The following is a 16621-nucleotide window of genomic DNA, read 5'->3' as shown; positions in this document are numbered from 1 at the left end:
TCGATCCGGGAAAGGTTCGACAGAGTGCACGCTCTGTGGATCAAGTTTCCTCGCGCGCTATGATTCGAAAATCAAGATCCAGAGAGCGTGAAATCGTTTCGCAGCCAGTTGAGGAGGAGGGATGAGCGTTGGAAGTGGGAAGCCTTTCGACGACTACTCTTCTGTGCCGTTGAATTTGAGCGTGGGAGCCTGAGAGGGCTGGAGCTGAGAGAATTCAACTCTAGAATTGGACTTCCAGAGTAGGGCTGATTACTCTCCCCGTCCACGGAGGACTGGACAACTACGAATGCGATTCCCCCCGCGGTTTTCGTGAAAGCTCTCTCGTCCGAGAGCTACGTGTTCTTGGGACACACGATCGTTGACATTGCCCTCGACCGCCGAAGACATTCATCTGCTTTCATCGCCTTTTCAGCTCCCGAAGCGACCGTATCTTTGATGGGAATTACTTTCACTCAATCACTGATTGGCACAAGACTTAAGGAAGGTTTTCGGCTTCTCGTACATTCTCGGATTCGGCGGCGTATCGTAGCCGAGAGAAAATACGAGTTTCGAGCCGGCGGATCATTAGGCCATCCGCGACACGGAGTGAATGTATTGCTCGCTCGAGCAGCAGCTAAGGATTGTAGGGCATTCATCAGGAAGCCTCCACCCTTCCGAATTCTTCTTTTATCAGGAACGTCCCACGCTCTATTTTCGAGCGACTGCTGAGTTCACTCCTGAGTCCGCCCGTTTCTTGATTGCTTCACAAGAGCACATACATTCATACACTCGTCCATATCAGAATCGAGCTCCCTCTCGCATTGTCGGTAATCACAGTGACGGTGCCGATTACCGGGCACGAGGCACGATGCATTGTCGGTTGTCGGTCACCGCTCTGTGAGTTGAAGTGAAAGTAAGTGACCGAGTGCGAAATCCGCTACAATGTGGAAGGTAAACATTGGTTTCGGGCACGGTTTTGCTTCTTTGATGCATCGGCGGTTCACCGCTCTCCATGGAGGCCCATTCTTCGCCTGACATCGAAATAACAGGACCGCTGCAGTCTAGAATGTCTAGAAGGCTGTATTTCGGAATTCAGAAGTTTGCTTTCTATCGATCGAGGTCCCGCCCCTGCTGAAATATCCGTTCGAGCGAAAGCTGAGTTCCAAAGGCGCTATCGGCTCCGGCGAGCTCACTGTTTGGGATTTCCTATTTCCTCCACAGGAAAAGATGCTCCCTGATAATGGTTCATTCAGAAGGAAGGCGGAAACACGCGACTCCCACCATCTCGAGGTGTTTGTCCTTAGAAACAACGAAGGTCTGATTGTGAAATAATTGGCCATCGTCACGAACAGGAATGAGGAGCCCCGGTTTTCTCGAAAACCTAAAGTCGAGGTTCAACTCGGGGGAAACTAAAACCCAAGCTATGCCGACCACCACGGCGACCGTTCCGGTGACGATTCAGGCAACGTCGCCTGATGTAGAGAGCGGTCCGAAGACAGTCGATGAGGAGGTGAAGATCAGTGCATCCCCGCGCAATTTTATTCGGAGCTTTATCCCATTCGGATAACGGTTTCATCCAGTCAACGAGACGTGCACGACTCATCTGGATTTAAATCTAATTTCCGCCGAATAAATAAAACTGAATTCCGTCCGCAGAATGAAGAAAGAGTGACGAAAGCAGTTCAGAAGATAATTATGAAAGAGGTCGCAGAAGGTGACGCCCGTGTAGTCTACGTTCGCAAGGCTCCTCAGCCGGAAGAGGTAGCGTGTTTCTCTTGAGAGTCGAGAGACTTTCTCCTTTGCAATGGGAGATGCGATCGCCCTTCCGTGAGCTGCCATCGACCTTTCGTCAATCACGCACGCAGAACGGGACTGACCCTTCCGCTCAGTTTTCGATACGATTCCAGGGAACAATACTTTCCCTTACAGGGCCGTTGCTACACTCTCGTTTGTTGCCTTGTCATCATCCTGACCCTGCTCATTGTGATCATGGTGATCAAGATGATGAAAGGAGTCTGATGTAATGCATCGATCCGGAACTCGAGTCCCGCGAACCTCTGTCTTCTATTTGATTTTGAGTTAAGAGGCCCCACTCCATAGTGTGCGTTCGTTTGATTCGATCATCGATGGTGTGAGAGAAAACTCGCTCGAAAATAATAAAGTCGAACCGATAAGACTTATCCGCTCCCATTGAATTGATACCACAAAATAGCGGATTGCTTGAAGCTATCATCGAATATTTTGCAACTATCTCGCATTTGCCCCGAACTCTATCGGAGCCTCTTCGGGAGCGGTGTCTACCTGGCGGTCTCGGGGCAGTCCATTCCTCGGCGATGGAGTTTTTCACCGACCTAGAGGTTTTCCTTTGGGTATCCGGGAAGCTCGGAGCTCGATCGAATTCATTTCAAAACGGAGCTTGCGAGTTCCGCGAATGGCGATTTATAACCTGTCAGAGATTGAGCACCCGCTCGAAACTCATCGCAATAAAGTGTCCGGTTTTGAATGGATATCCTTATTCCTTTCGAGATTGAAGTTCACTGAATAGACACTAAACGTATGTGCAGCGGTTTAGTTGGTGTGAGCTGGTCGGGCTTATTGCTGGTCTCTCGAAAGCCCTTCGTGTCATTTCCGAGTCGACGCCTAGCGTGGTGAAAAATCTGCTCACACAACCTACTCGAGAGTCGGCAAACACCCAGAAACGTTTAAAATGCTCCGTGGCGTGCTGTCCCGAACACAAGAGAGCGGCGATGCGGAGCTCGAATTTAGTTTTCCTACTCCTGGTCGGAGCGGTCTGTGCTCAGGCCAATGCTGATCGCAGGCGTTATGTGAACGGTCGGTGCACCTTCTCCCGCCCTACGTTCTTTCTTACGACCGGACCTGAGGTCGCGTGTCCCGGTATAACTGAATCATTGTCATTTTTCAGACGGGGACTCTGAGAACCAGATCGATTCTAATGGCGCTTCGGCCGAGGAGCCTGAATCGGCGGAGCGCCGTCATCACCATGCTAATCCTGATTACTTCAGGAAACCGCACATGCACGGATCTCATCACCGACCCCGGGTCAACCTCTCGCAAGCCGAGGAAACTATCGGTAACTGTGAACTCGATTCTGCGCCTCGAATCCTAATCGGGAGAACAGCCGGTCAGGGTCCCACGAATAGTAATCGATAGATTCTATGGATTTACGAATCTCCATTCTTTTCCAGAATTCCATCGCTTCTTCATGCGTAGCGTTCGTTCTCTTGCCGAGCAGTCTGGTCTCTGTAACGATGATATTAATACTCTCCTGAACATCATGGAAGAGAACAGGCCAGCCTTCAAGGCCGAGGACCGAAGTCAATGGACTGAGGAGCAATGGCAGAAATCGAAGGCCGAGCGTAACGAGAGGAGACAGCGTGTCAGGATCCAGGCCTACGAGCAAATCAAGGATCAAGTTCATCTGACCGTGTTTTTCGATAAGCTAGAGGCTCAGAAGAAGCTCCTGAAAGAGAATATCCACAAGTTTATCGTGGGTCGTCTCACACGCATCGCCATCAGGTCTGGCTTGAACGACACCCAGATCGAGAATTTCGTGCACGAGCTCGAGAGCCACAAACCGGTCGGAGTCCACTGGAGACCGGGAATGAGCCAGAAAGAAAAGATGAAGAACGTTGAGATCCACATCAGGAATTGGCAGCAGATCAAGGAGGCTTGTTTGCGGCACGCAAGCGAAGCCGAACAGATGCAGCTCAACCGATTCTTCGCGGCTGTCGAGAGGGACTTCGTCCACGGCGGAGACCAAGGGTGAGCGGCTTACCGCGGGATGGGGGGTCTCCAACATCGTATCTATCCGTGACGCAATGGTGGACTCATAGCTCCATACTATCGTTTCGTCCCCAGCGTGCGTCGACAACCTAGACATCATCATCATCATCGAAGGACCGAGAGCGAGGAGCCCGAAGTGTATCGACACCACAGACGCCACCGTGTCACGGACGAGGAAGTCGAGGAATTGCCTCGCCGACACTACAACGGTCATCATCACGAGGTCGAGGCCGAAGACCGTTCTCCTATGAAATACCGACGAGGCGACGATGTTGACGACTTTGAGGAACCCAGGCACCACCATCGACGCTACCATCATCATCACCGTCGTCCTCATCGCGAAGAGTACAGCGACTACAGTGAGGACCGGGACGAGGTTTACCCAGAGAACCACCGGAGACGCAACTACCACAACCACCGTCGCCACTACCACGACCAAGAGCGGAATGAACGACAACAGGACGAGCAAGTCGAATCCCATCACCATCGTCGCCACCCAAATCAATACGAGGACAACGAGGAGGTTCGCCCTGAACCCTATCGTCGTCACCGGAGGCACGTCCGTCGAGGAGACAGTGTTGAAGAGTGATTAGAGAAGGAAACCTGCTGCGAATGAATACCTAGGGAAGAAGCTGAATCTAATCTTCTGTTCTCTCGGGTTTTTCTTGGAATGGCTCATTCATGCTTGTGTCATCCATTCTCAAAACGGCTCTCCGGAAACCGACCGCGTCCTACAGCGAAGGTATCGAATTGCACCGCATGAGATCCACTTCGCCGACGAATCTCTTGCTGCCTAGTTTTGGGTCACACCGTTCTGTTCAAATATATTCTGTTGTCATTCGGCCTCAAGAAGGTGAGCGGGGCTCCCAGAGCTTACCGCAATGGGAATTCGAGGACGGAGGCCGGGAGGCTCTACCGAGTCTTGCTAAGTTGAGCTCGCGGAATTTTGAGCGCTGCCCAGGGGTCTACATATTACCATAGGTCTGAATTTCGGGGCCGGAATACCGTCTGAAACGTCCCATTCGTTTCAAGAAGCGCCGAGACAAGTGATGACGTATCACGCTGGAAATTTAGGAATCGTGATGGTCCCAGAGATCAGACGAAGTCGATCCGCCACTTCAGGATCCGAATTGATCCTATACGGCATTTGTTCCCGACCAATCTCCGTGCATGGGGCTGGATCCGTCCGTGGTTCTACGGGATCTAAGAGTTCCTGATGTACTTATGAGTGAAACAGAGACGCTCCGATGAAATTCTCCAAAGTTGGTGGTTAAATCATGTCTCGAAACATTCGAAATCCGAAACCCATTGACACAGCTCTATCGCGAGCTTGTATGGGGCTGAACGATCCAGCCGATTTCTTCAGTGAGTGCGTTCAAGAGAAATTATATCTCTCAGCGTCTTGTGTGAGCTGGGAACAAGTAACTGCTCCACGGAACTCAGAAGAACAGTGAAATTCCGTTGGTTGGGGAGCGGATCATCGCATCAAGACAAACGCTACGGGACTGAAAATCCCCGTTTCCGGCAATAGCTGTCATGGATCGAGGCTCTGGCCAGGGGAGCCACGAAACCTCGCTTTCGAAAGACTCGATCTCGAATGGGGTGTTCGTCATGGATGCTGAAGACGATCAGGCGCTCATCCGGAGGGTGAGGATCGCTCCCTCGATCTTGACTAGGGCATGTTTTATGAAGGCGTGCCTGGTGTTCGTCTTGGCAGCGTTACTCAGCATCTTCGTGTCTTTGTTTGCGTGGTCTCCGGCTTCGTTTCGCCCCAGCTGTCGATTGACTGCGACGCCCACATGGATGTCCGAACTCGCCCAGAACGTGACCTTTTTCAGTAAGACTTTCTCAACCGACGCAATTTTGAAATCGGATCATTATTACACGGATGTCGTAGTGAATTTGACGATTAAACTCAGCAGTTCTCCGGCCAATCCATCTTGGAAGGTAATTATTGTCGAATGTGGTGATATCTCGAAGTTGCTCATAACATCGAGGAGCACAACATTAGAGCCCCTTATCGAGAACGCAATCATGGAGCGCTTCGGCCGTGATTTCAATCGAGTGATAGCAGATCTGGACGACTCCTTCCCGGTGGAGTTCGGACTGCGGACGGGCGTTTGCAACTCGACGCTGGAATCCAGAGGGAAAATTTTGTTGGCGGATGAGATCGAGAGAAGCTGGTATAGGAAGAAGATCTTAGCCCCTGAGGACGCATCGTGGACTGACCACGTCACCATCCACTGGATTGGACTGGATTTGCTTGAAGATCAAACCCTTTCGTGCACACTGACGCGTTCGAAGGTCGGGGAGCTTCCGGTCGATACAGGGATCAACGATCCTAGGAGGGAAGATAATGATCTGATTGCTTCGAGACTCGTTCCCAATGGCTCCGAGACAGCAGCTCCGGAGGCCTAGGAGCCCGCACCTGGAAGGGAGCATGGAGCTCCAGCCAAGGCAACCGGGCTATCTTCGTCCAAGATAATTCGGAAAATAAAGAGCTTATGCGAAAATTTCGCCTGTGTGTTGAATATTGTACGTATGAGTCGCGCTTTCCGGGGAACATGAAGACGCATCAAGAATTGAAAAACAATGGAATACGCTCAAGAGGTGGCTGATGGGAGGGATGAAAACTCACAAGGTAGGTACGATTTATTGGAAAGCTTTCGCTCAATTTCATAGACCAGCGCAGAAGCACCTCATCGTTGAGGAGCGAATGCTGAGGGGAGCCTCAGCTCAACTCTCCCCAACCCTGGTCACGGAGCTCCTTCTTCGGCTCTAAACCTGTACAGTTCGTTTGAAGATACAAAGGATATTACACCATACAAAGGAAGCTACCCCTACCGTGATAACTCTCATCTGCGGTGGCACGAAGAGGAAATTGAGCCACTGAATTGGCGGCCAGAAACAACAGGAAACCTAGGAGACAATTTAGTCAGCAAGCATAGTTGTGCGCGAACTATTGCTCAGCCTCCACCTGATTCGCGGGAAGTGCGCTCCGAACAGATCTCGATTTCGAATGTGGTACTCACTTTGTAGGTGGGCCAGAATTTCTCTCTGAGCTCGGCGAATTTGTCCTCTTTCTGTTCCAGAACCGACATGGCTGTAATTCGAGATAGTTCTTGGACGGTCCGTCGGTCGACCTGCGCGCCGTTGAATACGCGAGCTTTACGCGCGAACGAATTCAGATTAGGAAGTACTTACACACGTAGAACACAGTCGTGCAGCCGGTGCTTGACACCAATTGGTCGGCGCAGACTTTCTTCAACGCTGTCCCGAATGTTTTCCCCGGGAGCTTCCTGTCCAGCCATCGGAACCAATAGAACAGACCCGGTCCTGCCAACGCCATGGAATAAACGGCGTATCTTCGCGGAAAAAAGATTTATATGGCTAACCACATGATCAGAATTCCTATTGAGACGCTCGGATCTTGAAAGGTCTTTTGTGAGCCTGCTAATCTCAGGGCTCACCGTCCCATCAGCTTCCAATCATATGGTTCGTCCTTGCATTCCTCATCCCAAGCCCTTATGACCGTCTGTTGGGAGAACTCCGCTCCAACGTAGAGGGACCCGTACGATGCGACATTGGAGAGTAGAGGCTTCCGGCGCAATAAGTCACGCATCGCCTGGAAGCCCGCCATGACAACCTCGGGCTGAAGGCTATGACGATTCTATCGAGGATAGGAAGGGATTCCCCAGTCATTCTCGCAGTAAAATTATACATAGGTGAGCATAGGGGTCTACAGCAGATTATCATCATTATTCGCGACACTGATAATGTGCATTTTGCGCAGACATGGAAACTCCGAACCTACCTCGCTCACACGATTCGTCCGACTGATCCCTCGACAATGGAGAAGACGTGGGGAAAACCATTCAGGCGGAGCTCTTCGCTGCCGCGGCTCGGAAATGAGGACGGACACTGGAGGAGGGAGCTACGACTGCCGTGCGAAGTGCGAAGTTCATTAGACGTGGTGAGGGAAAGGACAGCTCCGAGACCACTCCAGGTCACCCTGACTTCGGCCGATGCTCAGGGACTCGCCTTGCCAGCTTCAATGAAGTCGCTTTTGCTCTCCTCGCTATCCGTGATCAGCGGCGAGCATGTCGACGTCAGGACAGGGGCGCTGGAAGCCGCTTGGTCGACATCGGCAGGTTGGAAGACTCTCTGGGTCCGCAGTGCCTGGAAGTTTCGCTGGGATCGGCCTCAGGACTGGGCCCTTCTTGCCTGGTCGAAAATCGAAGTATAAGCGACTGGGGTATAAGTCGTTGGCTGAAGCTCGGTATTAGGATGTGTTCCTCGAAATGATATATCTTTGATACGGCGTCAATCCCGAACAACAAAAAACTGAGCCAGAGAATACGATTGTCGCGATTTCTTCCACGGTCCATGTGCTCCATGGGGGTGGGGAGCCGGATCCACGACCGTCTCGATACGCTGCCTTCCCTTCCCCCCAATGAGAATCTGTATGATGATACATTCGCTCGAGAGCGACCCGGGAAATCTGACCGCACGCACAGAATCTCTTGCGTAGCGGTCGATTTCTATGAGTCCCGGTTCTCAGATTCCTTGTCGTCAAAGGCCTGACATGATTCTCGGATAAAGTTCCGCTCGGGAGAGATGGTCCCTCCCTTTCCGTGCTTTATGGCATTTCGCAACGCCCTGATCGACGGCAGCGATGCAATCGGCAAGAAGCTGCGGTTTCACGAATTCTGAGTAGGGGATACTTCGCACTCTGTTCGCTTTTCAAGCCCAAGTCTCAAAGAGACGTGACGGATCTTGGGTACCGCCTAGGGCTCGGCTCCCGCAATCAGCCTGGCGCAATGGGATCTGATTACCACAATTCAGGCGCTGTCAGCTCGATAACTCACTTTTAGGATCACTTGCATCGACTCAGCTTTCTTCTGGTTACCGGAACAAGACGAGGTTCACTATCAGGTCTCCTGAGGGAATCCCGTCACGATATGAAGTTTTGTTGACGGACGAACCGCAGACTACCGTCGGTCGTGAGTCGTGACGCGAACTCGAGTCCCAGCTGAATGTAGGTCACCCGAATCAGCCGCCGCGTGGTTCTGAGGGAGGGCAGTGGTGAAAGGCCGAGCCACTCGTTCGAATTCATTTAAATCGAGACGAAGAAATCGATGATCGATGATCTCGAGGGCCTGCAGGCTCAGATTGGGGAGTGGAATCTCGACCGGCGCTGACTCCCAGGAACTTCGTCTCGGGGGTGAGGTGAAATCCGAGGCAGTGGGCGTGTGAGAGCAGTCGCGCGCCTGTCCGAGGCCGGTACTTAACCTGTTCGGAGATTTTCCAGCGGCGTGTTCGCGCTGTTGGATCTTGTCCAAGTCCCCGAGGATGAAATTCGACGAAGCTGTAGGAGCGGGAATCAATTCTTTGATTCTTTGCGCTTACCTAAGCCCGTCGTTTCGCTTGATTTGTCTCCTCTCGCTGAGCCGGACGAGGTATCTTTGACCACTCGCGAGTTGTCAATGACACTTCTCAGTTAGAGGATGCTGCACATTCAGCTAGAAGCTTCTCTCTGACTGAGAGTAGTCCCCTCTCAGATCCAGGGGTAGGGCTCCTTAGAGGTGCTACAAGTGTTTCCGGAACAGATGCCGACGAGGATCATCCGAGAGCGAGAAAATTATCTCCTCATGAGGAAAAGCTCCGTATTCATTTTTCCAATTTTGGACATTGTCACCGATAGGTATGGAATATTTCACGAAAGCGTAATAAACGATCCAGCCTCGGTGGCTCCAGTCTGACGATCGCGTTCTCTCAAAGTCTGGGATGACTTGCAAGCTCGAGGTATTCCGCTATCGCCTGGCCCGGAATCCCCTCAGGACGAGCGGTCTCGATCCAAAGGGATCTGTTGTCCGGCTGCCACAGCACCTCTCCGTTGGCAAGCGATAGTCTTCCCCCCGGGTGTAGAGATCGCTCGGTTCCCAAGTTAGTCGCGAGGACTCAGTCGCAAATATCAACTCGGATGTGATCGAGGGTCGAGAGCTTTCGCTAAGGTGCATGAGACATCGCGCTCAACAGAATGCCCCGGTCCAACAGCGCTGGAGAACCGTGCTCCAATGCTCGAGCAAGCAAAGGTCAGCGTGTGACTCAAGGTGGGTTCTATGCCTCTCCGACACTGTGAGCGATCACTGCCAGAAAAAGAACGTCGTCATCACGCAACATCCTGAGTCTCCACCTACCAAGCCTGCCGTCGTTTGCGAGAACGATCTATGATCAGCGAGGTGACAGTGCTTTCAGATTATTATGCATGAGTCTTGCTGAAGCGTGCATCTTATACCTACCTAGAGCATGACGATGCGATCTGAGAAGCTCCTCCTGGATAGCTTAGATGGAAATGCATCATCGGAATTTGGCCACAAACAGGTATCATCATAAGTTCTTCCTCGAAGCGATAGGAAGTCTGAATCTTCGACTCGAAGCACATGCGGCCGTTCGATCCAGACTCGGTTCCAAGGGACGCGAGGAACGACTGGGCTCATCAGTAGGAGGGAGACCTCCGATGTTTCTGACTGAGATGGCTGAGACGAGATGGAAAGGATGTATAATGGAGAAGAAATCGAGAACTTATCGTAATTACTGGGTTTCTCAGCATCGACCAAGGTCTGATCGTACATGAATGGTGGTGAGTTTTTCGTTCGAGTTGAGTCTCTTCGATACGCTTATGAAAGAGCTGCATCCGCAATAGAGTCCTTTGATTCGAGCTCGATGCGCGCACTCCGAGAGAGAAACTCACAGCATATTGTGGAATCCGTGACTGAGTTCCGTGAAGAAGAGACGTGCTTAGGATCAAATGTTAAATTCTCCCTTTCCGAGAAGTCTGCCGGTCGCTCTGTGTGTTTCTTCAAATAACGATCAGGCGAACCACACACATTGCATAAGACGACGGAGTCAGCGAAGCACGGATTCCGCTGGAGGCCGATCAAGGATGTGGTGAGATTCCGAGAAGGTTTTCTGGTCGTAGCCGATCGCAGATGCTCAGTTTTCCTTTCAATCCGGTCTTGTATTCTCAATATTTGCTCAAACCGTTTCCTCGCGAGAGCCTCTCACATCGATGGCACGCATCGTTCTGCTCCATTGAGCTTCCTCGGGCTGGAAAGGGTGAGGAAGGAGTCGCAAATTCGAGTCCGAGCTTCCGATACCCTCGCGGTTTTCACCACCACGAAGCCGATACCCATGAGGAAGCCGCTCTGGAATGAAGTCGATGTCCCCCAAGAAATGTTTGTGGTTTCCCGGAGAGAGAGCATGAGACGGATGCACAGGGACCTCAGTCTCGGGGCGTCGATTCGATCTTCTCGGGAAGCACATATGGAGCGGGAAGGCAGCCGGATGGAACAGGAGTTCGTCGCTTATTTTTGATTCAAAAGGATAGACCTGATGTGTTTGAATACGCTACTGCAATATGAGAGGGTAACCCACATCGGCAGGTGCGATGAGCCATCGGACAGCAGAAATCCAGATAGCACTGCGGCTCCCTCAAATCTCGCGGTAGACGCCTGCTGAGTCCGATTTGACGCTGGTATTTTTTCCTCAGGAATTGATGATGGGGCCTTTACTACTCGCTCTCTCAGTCTCCATTGCTCTGCGAACCGAGAGCGCGCTCGTACGACCCGATCACAGGCCGGATGACGCGTCGAAAAATATTCCATGGAAGGAATACGTTCCGCAGACAGAGGGCCTTAAGTCATCCAGAGGTCAGCCGGGTCCCTCCGAGCGGCAGTCAGATCCGAAGAAGCCCACGAATGTAGTCATGATTCTCGCCGACGATATGGTACGATTCATGCATCAGTGCTTGTCTTGACCTGCGATATTCGCCCCTTCCCTCCAGTTCGATAGATTAAGACTTGCTCTGCCTCCCAAGGGCTGGAACGATGCGTCCTTCCACGGTTCTGCCGAAATCCCCACGCCGAACCTGGACGCTCTGGCTTCCTCCGGTGTCATCCTTCAGAGCCACTACGCGCAGCCGATGTGCACTCCGACGAGAGCTGCTCTGCTTACTGGACTGTACCCATTCCACACAGGTTATAGTCGAGGAGCGTTCCCTGCCCCCATATAGTCGCTGGAGCAGAATTCTAGTACCAGAAACAAAAAAAAACGATTCACCCGAGTTCAAGACGTCTCAATATGCCAAGTTAATAGCCGGGAGGTTTCAGGTATGCAGAACTTTGTGATCCGAACGGGCGAGCCGTGGGGTCTGCCTCTCGATTACAAAATTCTGCCGCATTATTTGGATGAGGCATACTACCATAGCCATCTGGTCGGCAAGTGGCATCTTGGCATGCATAACCCCGCTTTTCTACCAACTGCGAGACATTTCAACACGCACGTCGGTTATTATAATGGCTTTATCGACTACTTCACTCACGAGCACATCAGCGTAAGTTCCTTCTCGGCCATGGTTCGAGAGAAAGAGGCCACCGATCGATAAGAGTATTCAGCCAGGCAGAAACTCGGTGGTCACGGTCCCCGATGGGTATTACCATGAATCATCTTCAATGATGAGGGAATTCATCATTCAAGGTCTCTCATCTATATTGTGGGCTCGGCTCGATCTGAGCGAGTCGCTCCCGTTGAGATCTCACGAGAGAATCCCATCTCCAGCCAGGTAATGACAGCCTCATCGGTCTCGATTGGCATATCAATGAAGAGAACGAAAACGAAGAAGGCTACGCAACCCACTTGTTCACGAAGAGAGCCGTGAACCTTATAGAAAATCACAAATCGACGGAGCCCTTGTTCATACTCCTGTCGCATTTGGCTCCCCACGCAGGATGTAAGCGAGACCCTTTCCAGGCAAGAATTCCTATCGATATTGTAGCACAGAGGAGTTGGGATCACCATAGATATCCGGTAATCTCCGGGGCATTGGATCCTCTCAGGAATCCTTCCTTTGATTTCTAGGCACCCCGCGAATCAATTGAGAAATTCGCTCACATAAAGGACCAGAATCGAAAAGTCTACGCTGCGATGGTGGACGAGTTAGATCAGTCGGTCGGGCAAGTTGTGGAAGCCCTGTACAGGAAACGGCTCTTAGATTCAACGATGATCGTATTCCTCTCTGATAACGGCGGCCAGACGACGGGGGTTATGAATAATACAGGTCAACCATCGAGCTCTGAAGAAGCCATCGGATCCGATTTAGAGTTCCGTGCCGCTCTCACTCATACCGACGGGCAGGATTGGCTTTCTAGGTTCCAATTACCCTTTCCGAGGGCAGAAGCGGACATTGTTCGAAGGAGGGACGAGGGTTTCTGCCTTTGTGTGGAGTACAGATATCGTCAAAAAGCCGAGGATAGAATCCGGCTTGATGCACGTAACAGATTGGCTACCTACAATTCTCAAAAGAGCAGGCAAGACGAATGACCTCCAACCAAGGCCTGGTACCTCAAGCCTCATCAGCGAACCTGATCTGAAACAGACTCGTTGCGCATTCCAGGATTGAGCTATCCCAGAGAACTCGATGGTCGTGATCAATGGAGCATGCTCTCCGAGGGGGCACCGTCAGCGAGAGCCGAAGTTCTCTATAATCTCAACTATGTTGACCAATCGGCGGCCTTGCGGAACGACCGCTTCAAACTAATCGTTGGTATGAGATCGTTTCTTGTAAGAGAAACTCTCGACCTAATCCGAAGGAGAGGGAAGGGAATCAAGGTAAATAATTCCAGGTCCAAGAAACGGGGTTTCCCTTCTGAATGACTGGGACCAACTTCATAAGGGTAAGCACAGTCGCGCACAGCTTGACGGGATGATGGATGAGAGTCTGACGGCGCGAACTCTCAAGGAGGCTGGGCTCTGGTGGAAAATGGTAAGCATAGTCATCAGTGCGGGGAATCAATCCTCAGTCCCCGAGAAATCATCGGGCTTGAGCGACGTCATCTTCATCGAGACAGCTCTGAACTTAGTATAGCTCGGAGGGAAACATGTCAGACTCGGAAACTCTTCGGAGCTCTAATCTACAGCGGCACGGGGACACCCTATCAGCCGATCATTCTACATGGCGAGACAAAGCTGAAATTAAATGTGGAAGCCACGACAAGACGCTTTGCGACGTCCATCGTTCGCCATGCCTCTTCGACTTGGAAAACGATCCGTGCGAGCTCAACAACGTCATAGCGAAATACCCCGCAGTGAGCCATTGATTTTGTATACCTATTGCCCGAGTTGGCATCCTCCCCGTCTCACCTTCCCACGTTGACGGAGAACTTCGGAGGCCCGCTCTCTGAAGAGGCTTTCACATATGTTTCCCGCGGGTTTCTCCTGATGTTCCCTGAAGGGCTTTTTCTGATCTACCCAGGAGGCGAAGAAGCTGGTCGATCGTCTACATGAGCTGGGGAGAGCCCAACACAAGATAAACAATCTTCCTCCGGACCGCTCTGCTTACCCAAAAACAAGCGATGCTTTCTGGCGACCCTGGATCGGTGTTTCTTGAGATTCTAGGATTCTCTGGGGAGCGGCCGAGACAGCCAGCCGATACGGAGAAAGTGGATTGGGATCTTCCGACAGTATGCCCCACGATTGACTAGGAGGGAGTTCTACGTAGTGTGAGAATAAAAGCTGGACCTCAGGTCGATGCATGCTATCATTCCTTGATAAGTTTATCGATCCGCGCTGAGCAGAAATAGCAGTCTCAACAATGCCCTGGCGATAAGAGCGAGGAGGCGTGGCGAGAAATCTTTGGCTCTCCTTTGGAGTCCTTGGAATCGGCGAGACCGTCGCTTCCAAATCTATCGGTAATCCTGTTTACACCTTAGATCATTATTGAAAATAGCCTTTGATTACCGATGATGAGACCGTCGAATATCCTCAAGCGAAAGGCGGAGCTCCTCGTCTGTCAATTTTGCAATCTGTTTGACACAAAGAAATCTGCTCGTCGTCATAGTTTGGTGGGTTCTTGAAGAAACCGCTGGAACCCAGAGAAACCGCAGTCCAAGCCAGGGGCTCTTGATGGAATTTCTATGAAGAGGGGATCCCGCTGAATAGAGCGTATTCTACGGAGCCGGGTTTTCCTGAGACCATAGTCTTAGTATTCGAATAGGCGATTTCGGAACATTTTAGCTCCTCTTGCGATTAATGAAATCTTCGAGATTCTTAGGAATGAAAGGCTGTCATTCATCTGGAGCTTCCATGGGAATGCGACGCTGACCAGACAGCGGGACGTTCCCCGGAGGGTCCAGAGAGCTTCGCCGAGATGATTGAGGTCGCAGCTCCGTCCTGAGTCCGCCTTCCTGATCGGATGTCCAAGTTCCCTGACGTGCGTGAAGCAGCAAATTCAGCACTTTCGGAGTCACCTGGATAGGACGGGACGGCAGAGACGGGCCTCCCAATTCTTTTGAGCAGGGACCCTCCGGGAACTCCATCCCGGTCGCGTCGAAATTTGCCATCTGGAGGCGCCGCACCGCTTCGCGTCCGACTGCGTTGCGTGACTAACAAAGCCGTCAAAGCCCATGTGGCGACCTTTAGACTCGGACGGATTAGCTTATGTACGCCCTCGCCTCAGAACATGATTTCAAAGATTATCCCTTTAGCCTCGTTGCATCGAAATTTCAACTTCTTGTGAAGTTTCCGACAGCTCTAAGGCGACGAGTGACAAGAAGGAATAATGAGGTCTGCCCTTTTTCTTGTAGCGTGTGTCTTTGGTGAGTTTCCGCATGTTGGCGTTCCGGTTCCCTCATAAAGTGTTATCGAGAAGCTTTCGATGAAGCCTGGTTCACATGACTTATGAATACTCCCACAGTATGCAGCGTTCGATCCGACTGCATCAATGCCACCGCTATGGCCGACGTAATCGATGAAGCTCTGCAAGTCGTTAATGCCAAGGCTCCAGAATCCGTTCAATGGGAGCCTGTCCATCATGACAAGATATTCAAAATTAGTACGGGCGAAATATTCGGTCTCAAGAATATGAAGAGGGTGTCCGCTCCCGCGATCAAATGCCTCGATGATCGTCTAGCCTCAGTCAAAGTGAAGGTGAGCTGGGACCATGCGATACAGCGGATTCTAGTGGGAGCATCAAGTCAAGAGCGCCTTGATCAACTGTTCAAACGATTCTCTGAGCTCTGTCCTGCAGGTGGAAATTCCCAACGTCAAAATCGTGTATCCCTGGAAATCCCTTGGACTTCTGAAGTTCAGTGGATTGGTGTACGGAGATACTGAATTCTTGAGGGCCGATGTGCACTTCACGCGGAAGTCCGACGAGGACGAACCCCTCAACTTCAAGAAGTGAGCTGTTTCGGCAATCGATAGCCCTACATCATGCTCTATGCAAAAATCTCGAGTCTCCGAAGAACTTTTGGTAATTGTCCAATATTGTTCGCCCCAGGTTCGATATCACTGAAGTCGGAGCAGTTAAAGCGCGGGTCACAGGGGCAAGTTACGTAACTTGGATATCATCCTTCTTCCTCACGCACATCTCGAACCTGCTCAAGAAAACGGTCGGGGACGCCCTGGAAAACCAGATAGGTCACAAGATTGTGGACGCACTCAACAAAGTGGATGGTTTGCGGAAGATTGTCGACAATATTCAGTGAGCTCACCGAGATGTCGAACTCCTCACGATGCCAGGAAATAAAAGTCATCTATTACAAAGAAAAGTTCCTGAATACGACGGAGACCCCAGTGAGCGTAGACTGTGTCGTTGACAGCGGGACCCCTGATACCGTAGATCCTCCAATAGTGACCTCGGCTTCTATTTCTTCAAACACCTCCGGCGAGGGGCTTCTACTGGAGAGAACTTCTATTGGAGGGGGGCCTGTATTGGACAGAGGCTTTTATTGGAGGGGGGCTCTCATTTTCTCAAAAGTTCCGGCAGGGGGGCCTCTAT

The 16621-nt window shown here is 51.4% G+C and overlaps 5 protein-coding genes across 5 annotated transcripts; 4 read left to right on the top strand and 1 right to left on the bottom strand.

The window, feature by feature from the left end:
- The first annotated feature begins 1073 nt into the window (after positions 1 to 1073).
- On the top strand, positions 1074 to 1998 carry LOC100900423 (uncharacterized). The gene is made up of 4 exons (XM_003747025.1): positions 1074 to 1098; positions 1201 to 1489; positions 1636 to 1740; positions 1909 to 1998. Exons 2-4 carry the CDS (start codon positions 1334 to 1336, stop codon positions 1996 to 1998), a joined length of 351 nt encoding a protein of 116 aa, XP_003747073.1. The 5' UTR covers positions 1074 to 1098; positions 1201 to 1333.
- Positions 1999 to 3682: 1684 nt separating this feature from the next.
- Positions 3683 to 4431, top strand: LOC100903188 (histidine-rich glycoprotein). The gene is made up of 2 exons (XM_003746962.2): positions 3683 to 3762; positions 3859 to 4431. Exons 1-2 carry the CDS (start codon positions 3701 to 3703, stop codon positions 4370 to 4372), a joined length of 576 nt encoding a protein of 191 aa, XP_003747010.1. The 5' UTR covers positions 3683 to 3700; the 3' UTR covers positions 4373 to 4431.
- Positions 4432 to 6561: 2130 nt separating this feature from the next.
- On the bottom strand, positions 6562 to 7405 carry LOC100899995 (mpv17-like protein). Its single transcript, XM_029112481.1, has 4 exons — positions 7254 to 7405; positions 6988 to 7148; positions 6816 to 6886; positions 6562 to 6702 (listed from the first exon to the last, which is right to left on the bottom strand). The coding sequence occupies exons 1-4, from the start codon at positions 7403 to 7405 to the stop codon at positions 6562 to 6564; spliced, it is 525 nt and encodes a 174-aa protein (XP_028968314.1).
- Positions 7406 to 11178: 3773 nt separating this feature from the next.
- LOC100899858 (arylsulfatase B) lies at positions 11179 to 13940 on the top strand. Its single transcript, XM_029112501.1, has 10 exons — positions 11179 to 11211; positions 11336 to 11572; positions 11663 to 11822; positions 11955 to 12199; positions 12403 to 12615; positions 12703 to 12901; positions 12993 to 13151; positions 13238 to 13387; positions 13467 to 13606; positions 13761 to 13940. The coding sequence occupies exons 1-10, from the start codon at positions 11179 to 11181 to the stop codon at positions 13938 to 13940; spliced, it is 1716 nt and encodes a 571-aa protein (XP_028968334.1).
- A 1390-nt stretch (positions 13941 to 15330) lies between these two features.
- On the top strand, positions 15331 to 16379 carry LOC100903049 (uncharacterized). The gene is made up of 4 exons (XM_003746961.2): positions 15331 to 15437; positions 15536 to 15768; positions 15869 to 16020; positions 16121 to 16379. The coding sequence occupies exons 1-4, from the start codon at positions 15401 to 15403 to the stop codon at positions 16326 to 16328; spliced, it is 630 nt and encodes a 209-aa protein (XP_003747009.1). The 5' UTR covers positions 15331 to 15400; the 3' UTR covers positions 16329 to 16379.
- Positions 16380 to 16621: the final 242 nt, after the last annotated feature.

The sequence above is a fragment of the Galendromus occidentalis genome, unplaced genomic scaffold (assembly GCF_000255335.2).
Source record: "Galendromus occidentalis unplaced genomic scaffold, Mocc_1.1 scf7180000077511, whole genome shotgun sequence".
Classification (NCBI taxonomy): Eukaryota; Metazoa; Arthropoda; class Arachnida; order Mesostigmata; family Phytoseiidae; genus Galendromus; species Galendromus occidentalis.
The sequence above is the reverse complement of the archived record's forward strand: the minus strand, read 5'-3'. Positions and strand labels throughout refer to the sequence as shown.

What these genes read in the sequence shown, in the direction of transcription:
- LOC100900423 (XM_003747025.1), top strand. Translation starts at nt 1,334, where the DNA reads ATGAGGAGCCCCGGTTTTCTCGAAAACCTAAAGTCGAGGTTCAACTCG. An exon ending in CGAAGACAGTCGATGAGGAG is followed by an intron (nt 1,490 to 1,635) that starts GTGAAGATCAGT and finishes TTCCGTCCGCAG; the next exon opens with AATGAAGAAAGAGTGACGAA. An exon ending in AGGCTCCTCAGCCGGAAGAG is followed by an intron (nt 1,741 to 1,908) that starts GTAGCGTGTTTC and finishes TTTCCCTTACAG; the next exon opens with GGCCGTTGCTACACTCTCGT.
- LOC100903188 (XM_003746962.2), top strand. Translation starts at nt 3,701, where the DNA reads ATGCAGCTCAACCGATTCTTCGCGGCTGTCGAGAGGGACTTCGTCCAC. An exon ending in GTCCACGGCGGAGACCAAGG is followed by an intron (nt 3,763 to 3,858) that starts GTGAGCGGCTTA and finishes TTTCGTCCCCAG; the next exon opens with CGTGCGTCGACAACCTAGAC.
- LOC100899995 (XM_029112481.1), bottom strand. Translation starts at nt 7,405, where the DNA reads ATGCGTGACTTATTGCGCCGGAAGCCTCTACTCTCCAATGTCGCATCG. An exon ending in GATTGGAAGCTGATGGGACG is followed by an intron (nt 7,149 to 7,253) that starts GTGAGCCCTGAG and finishes TTTTCCGCGAAG; the next exon opens with ATACGCCGTTTATTCCATGG. An exon ending in CACGACTGTGTTCTACGTGT is followed by an intron (nt 6,887 to 6,987) that starts GTAAGTACTTCC and finishes CTCGAATTACAG; the next exon opens with CCATGTCGGTTCTGGAACAG.
- LOC100899858 (XM_029112501.1), top strand. Translation starts at nt 11,179, where the DNA reads ATGTGTTTGAATACGCTACTGCAATATGAGAGG. An exon ending in TAAGTTCCTTCTCGGCCATG is followed by an intron (nt 12,200 to 12,402) that starts GTTCGAGAGAAA and finishes TCCCATCTCCAG; the next exon opens with CCAGGTAATGACAGCCTCAT. An exon ending in GGGGGTTATGAATAATACAG is followed by an intron (nt 12,902 to 12,992) that starts GTCAACCATCGA and finishes TTGGCTTTCTAG; the next exon opens with GTTCCAATTACCCTTTCCGA.
- LOC100903049 (XM_003746961.2), top strand. Translation starts at nt 15,401, where the DNA reads ATGAGGTCTGCCCTTTTTCTTGTAGCGTGTGTCTTTG. An exon ending in TCTTGTAGCGTGTGTCTTTG is followed by an intron (nt 15,438 to 15,535) that starts GTGAGTTTCCGC and finishes ATACTCCCACAG; the next exon opens with TATGCAGCGTTCGATCCGAC. An exon ending in GAACCCCTCAACTTCAAGAA is followed by an intron (nt 16,021 to 16,120) that starts GTGAGCTGTTTC and finishes TGTTCGCCCCAG; the next exon opens with GTTCGATATCACTGAAGTCG.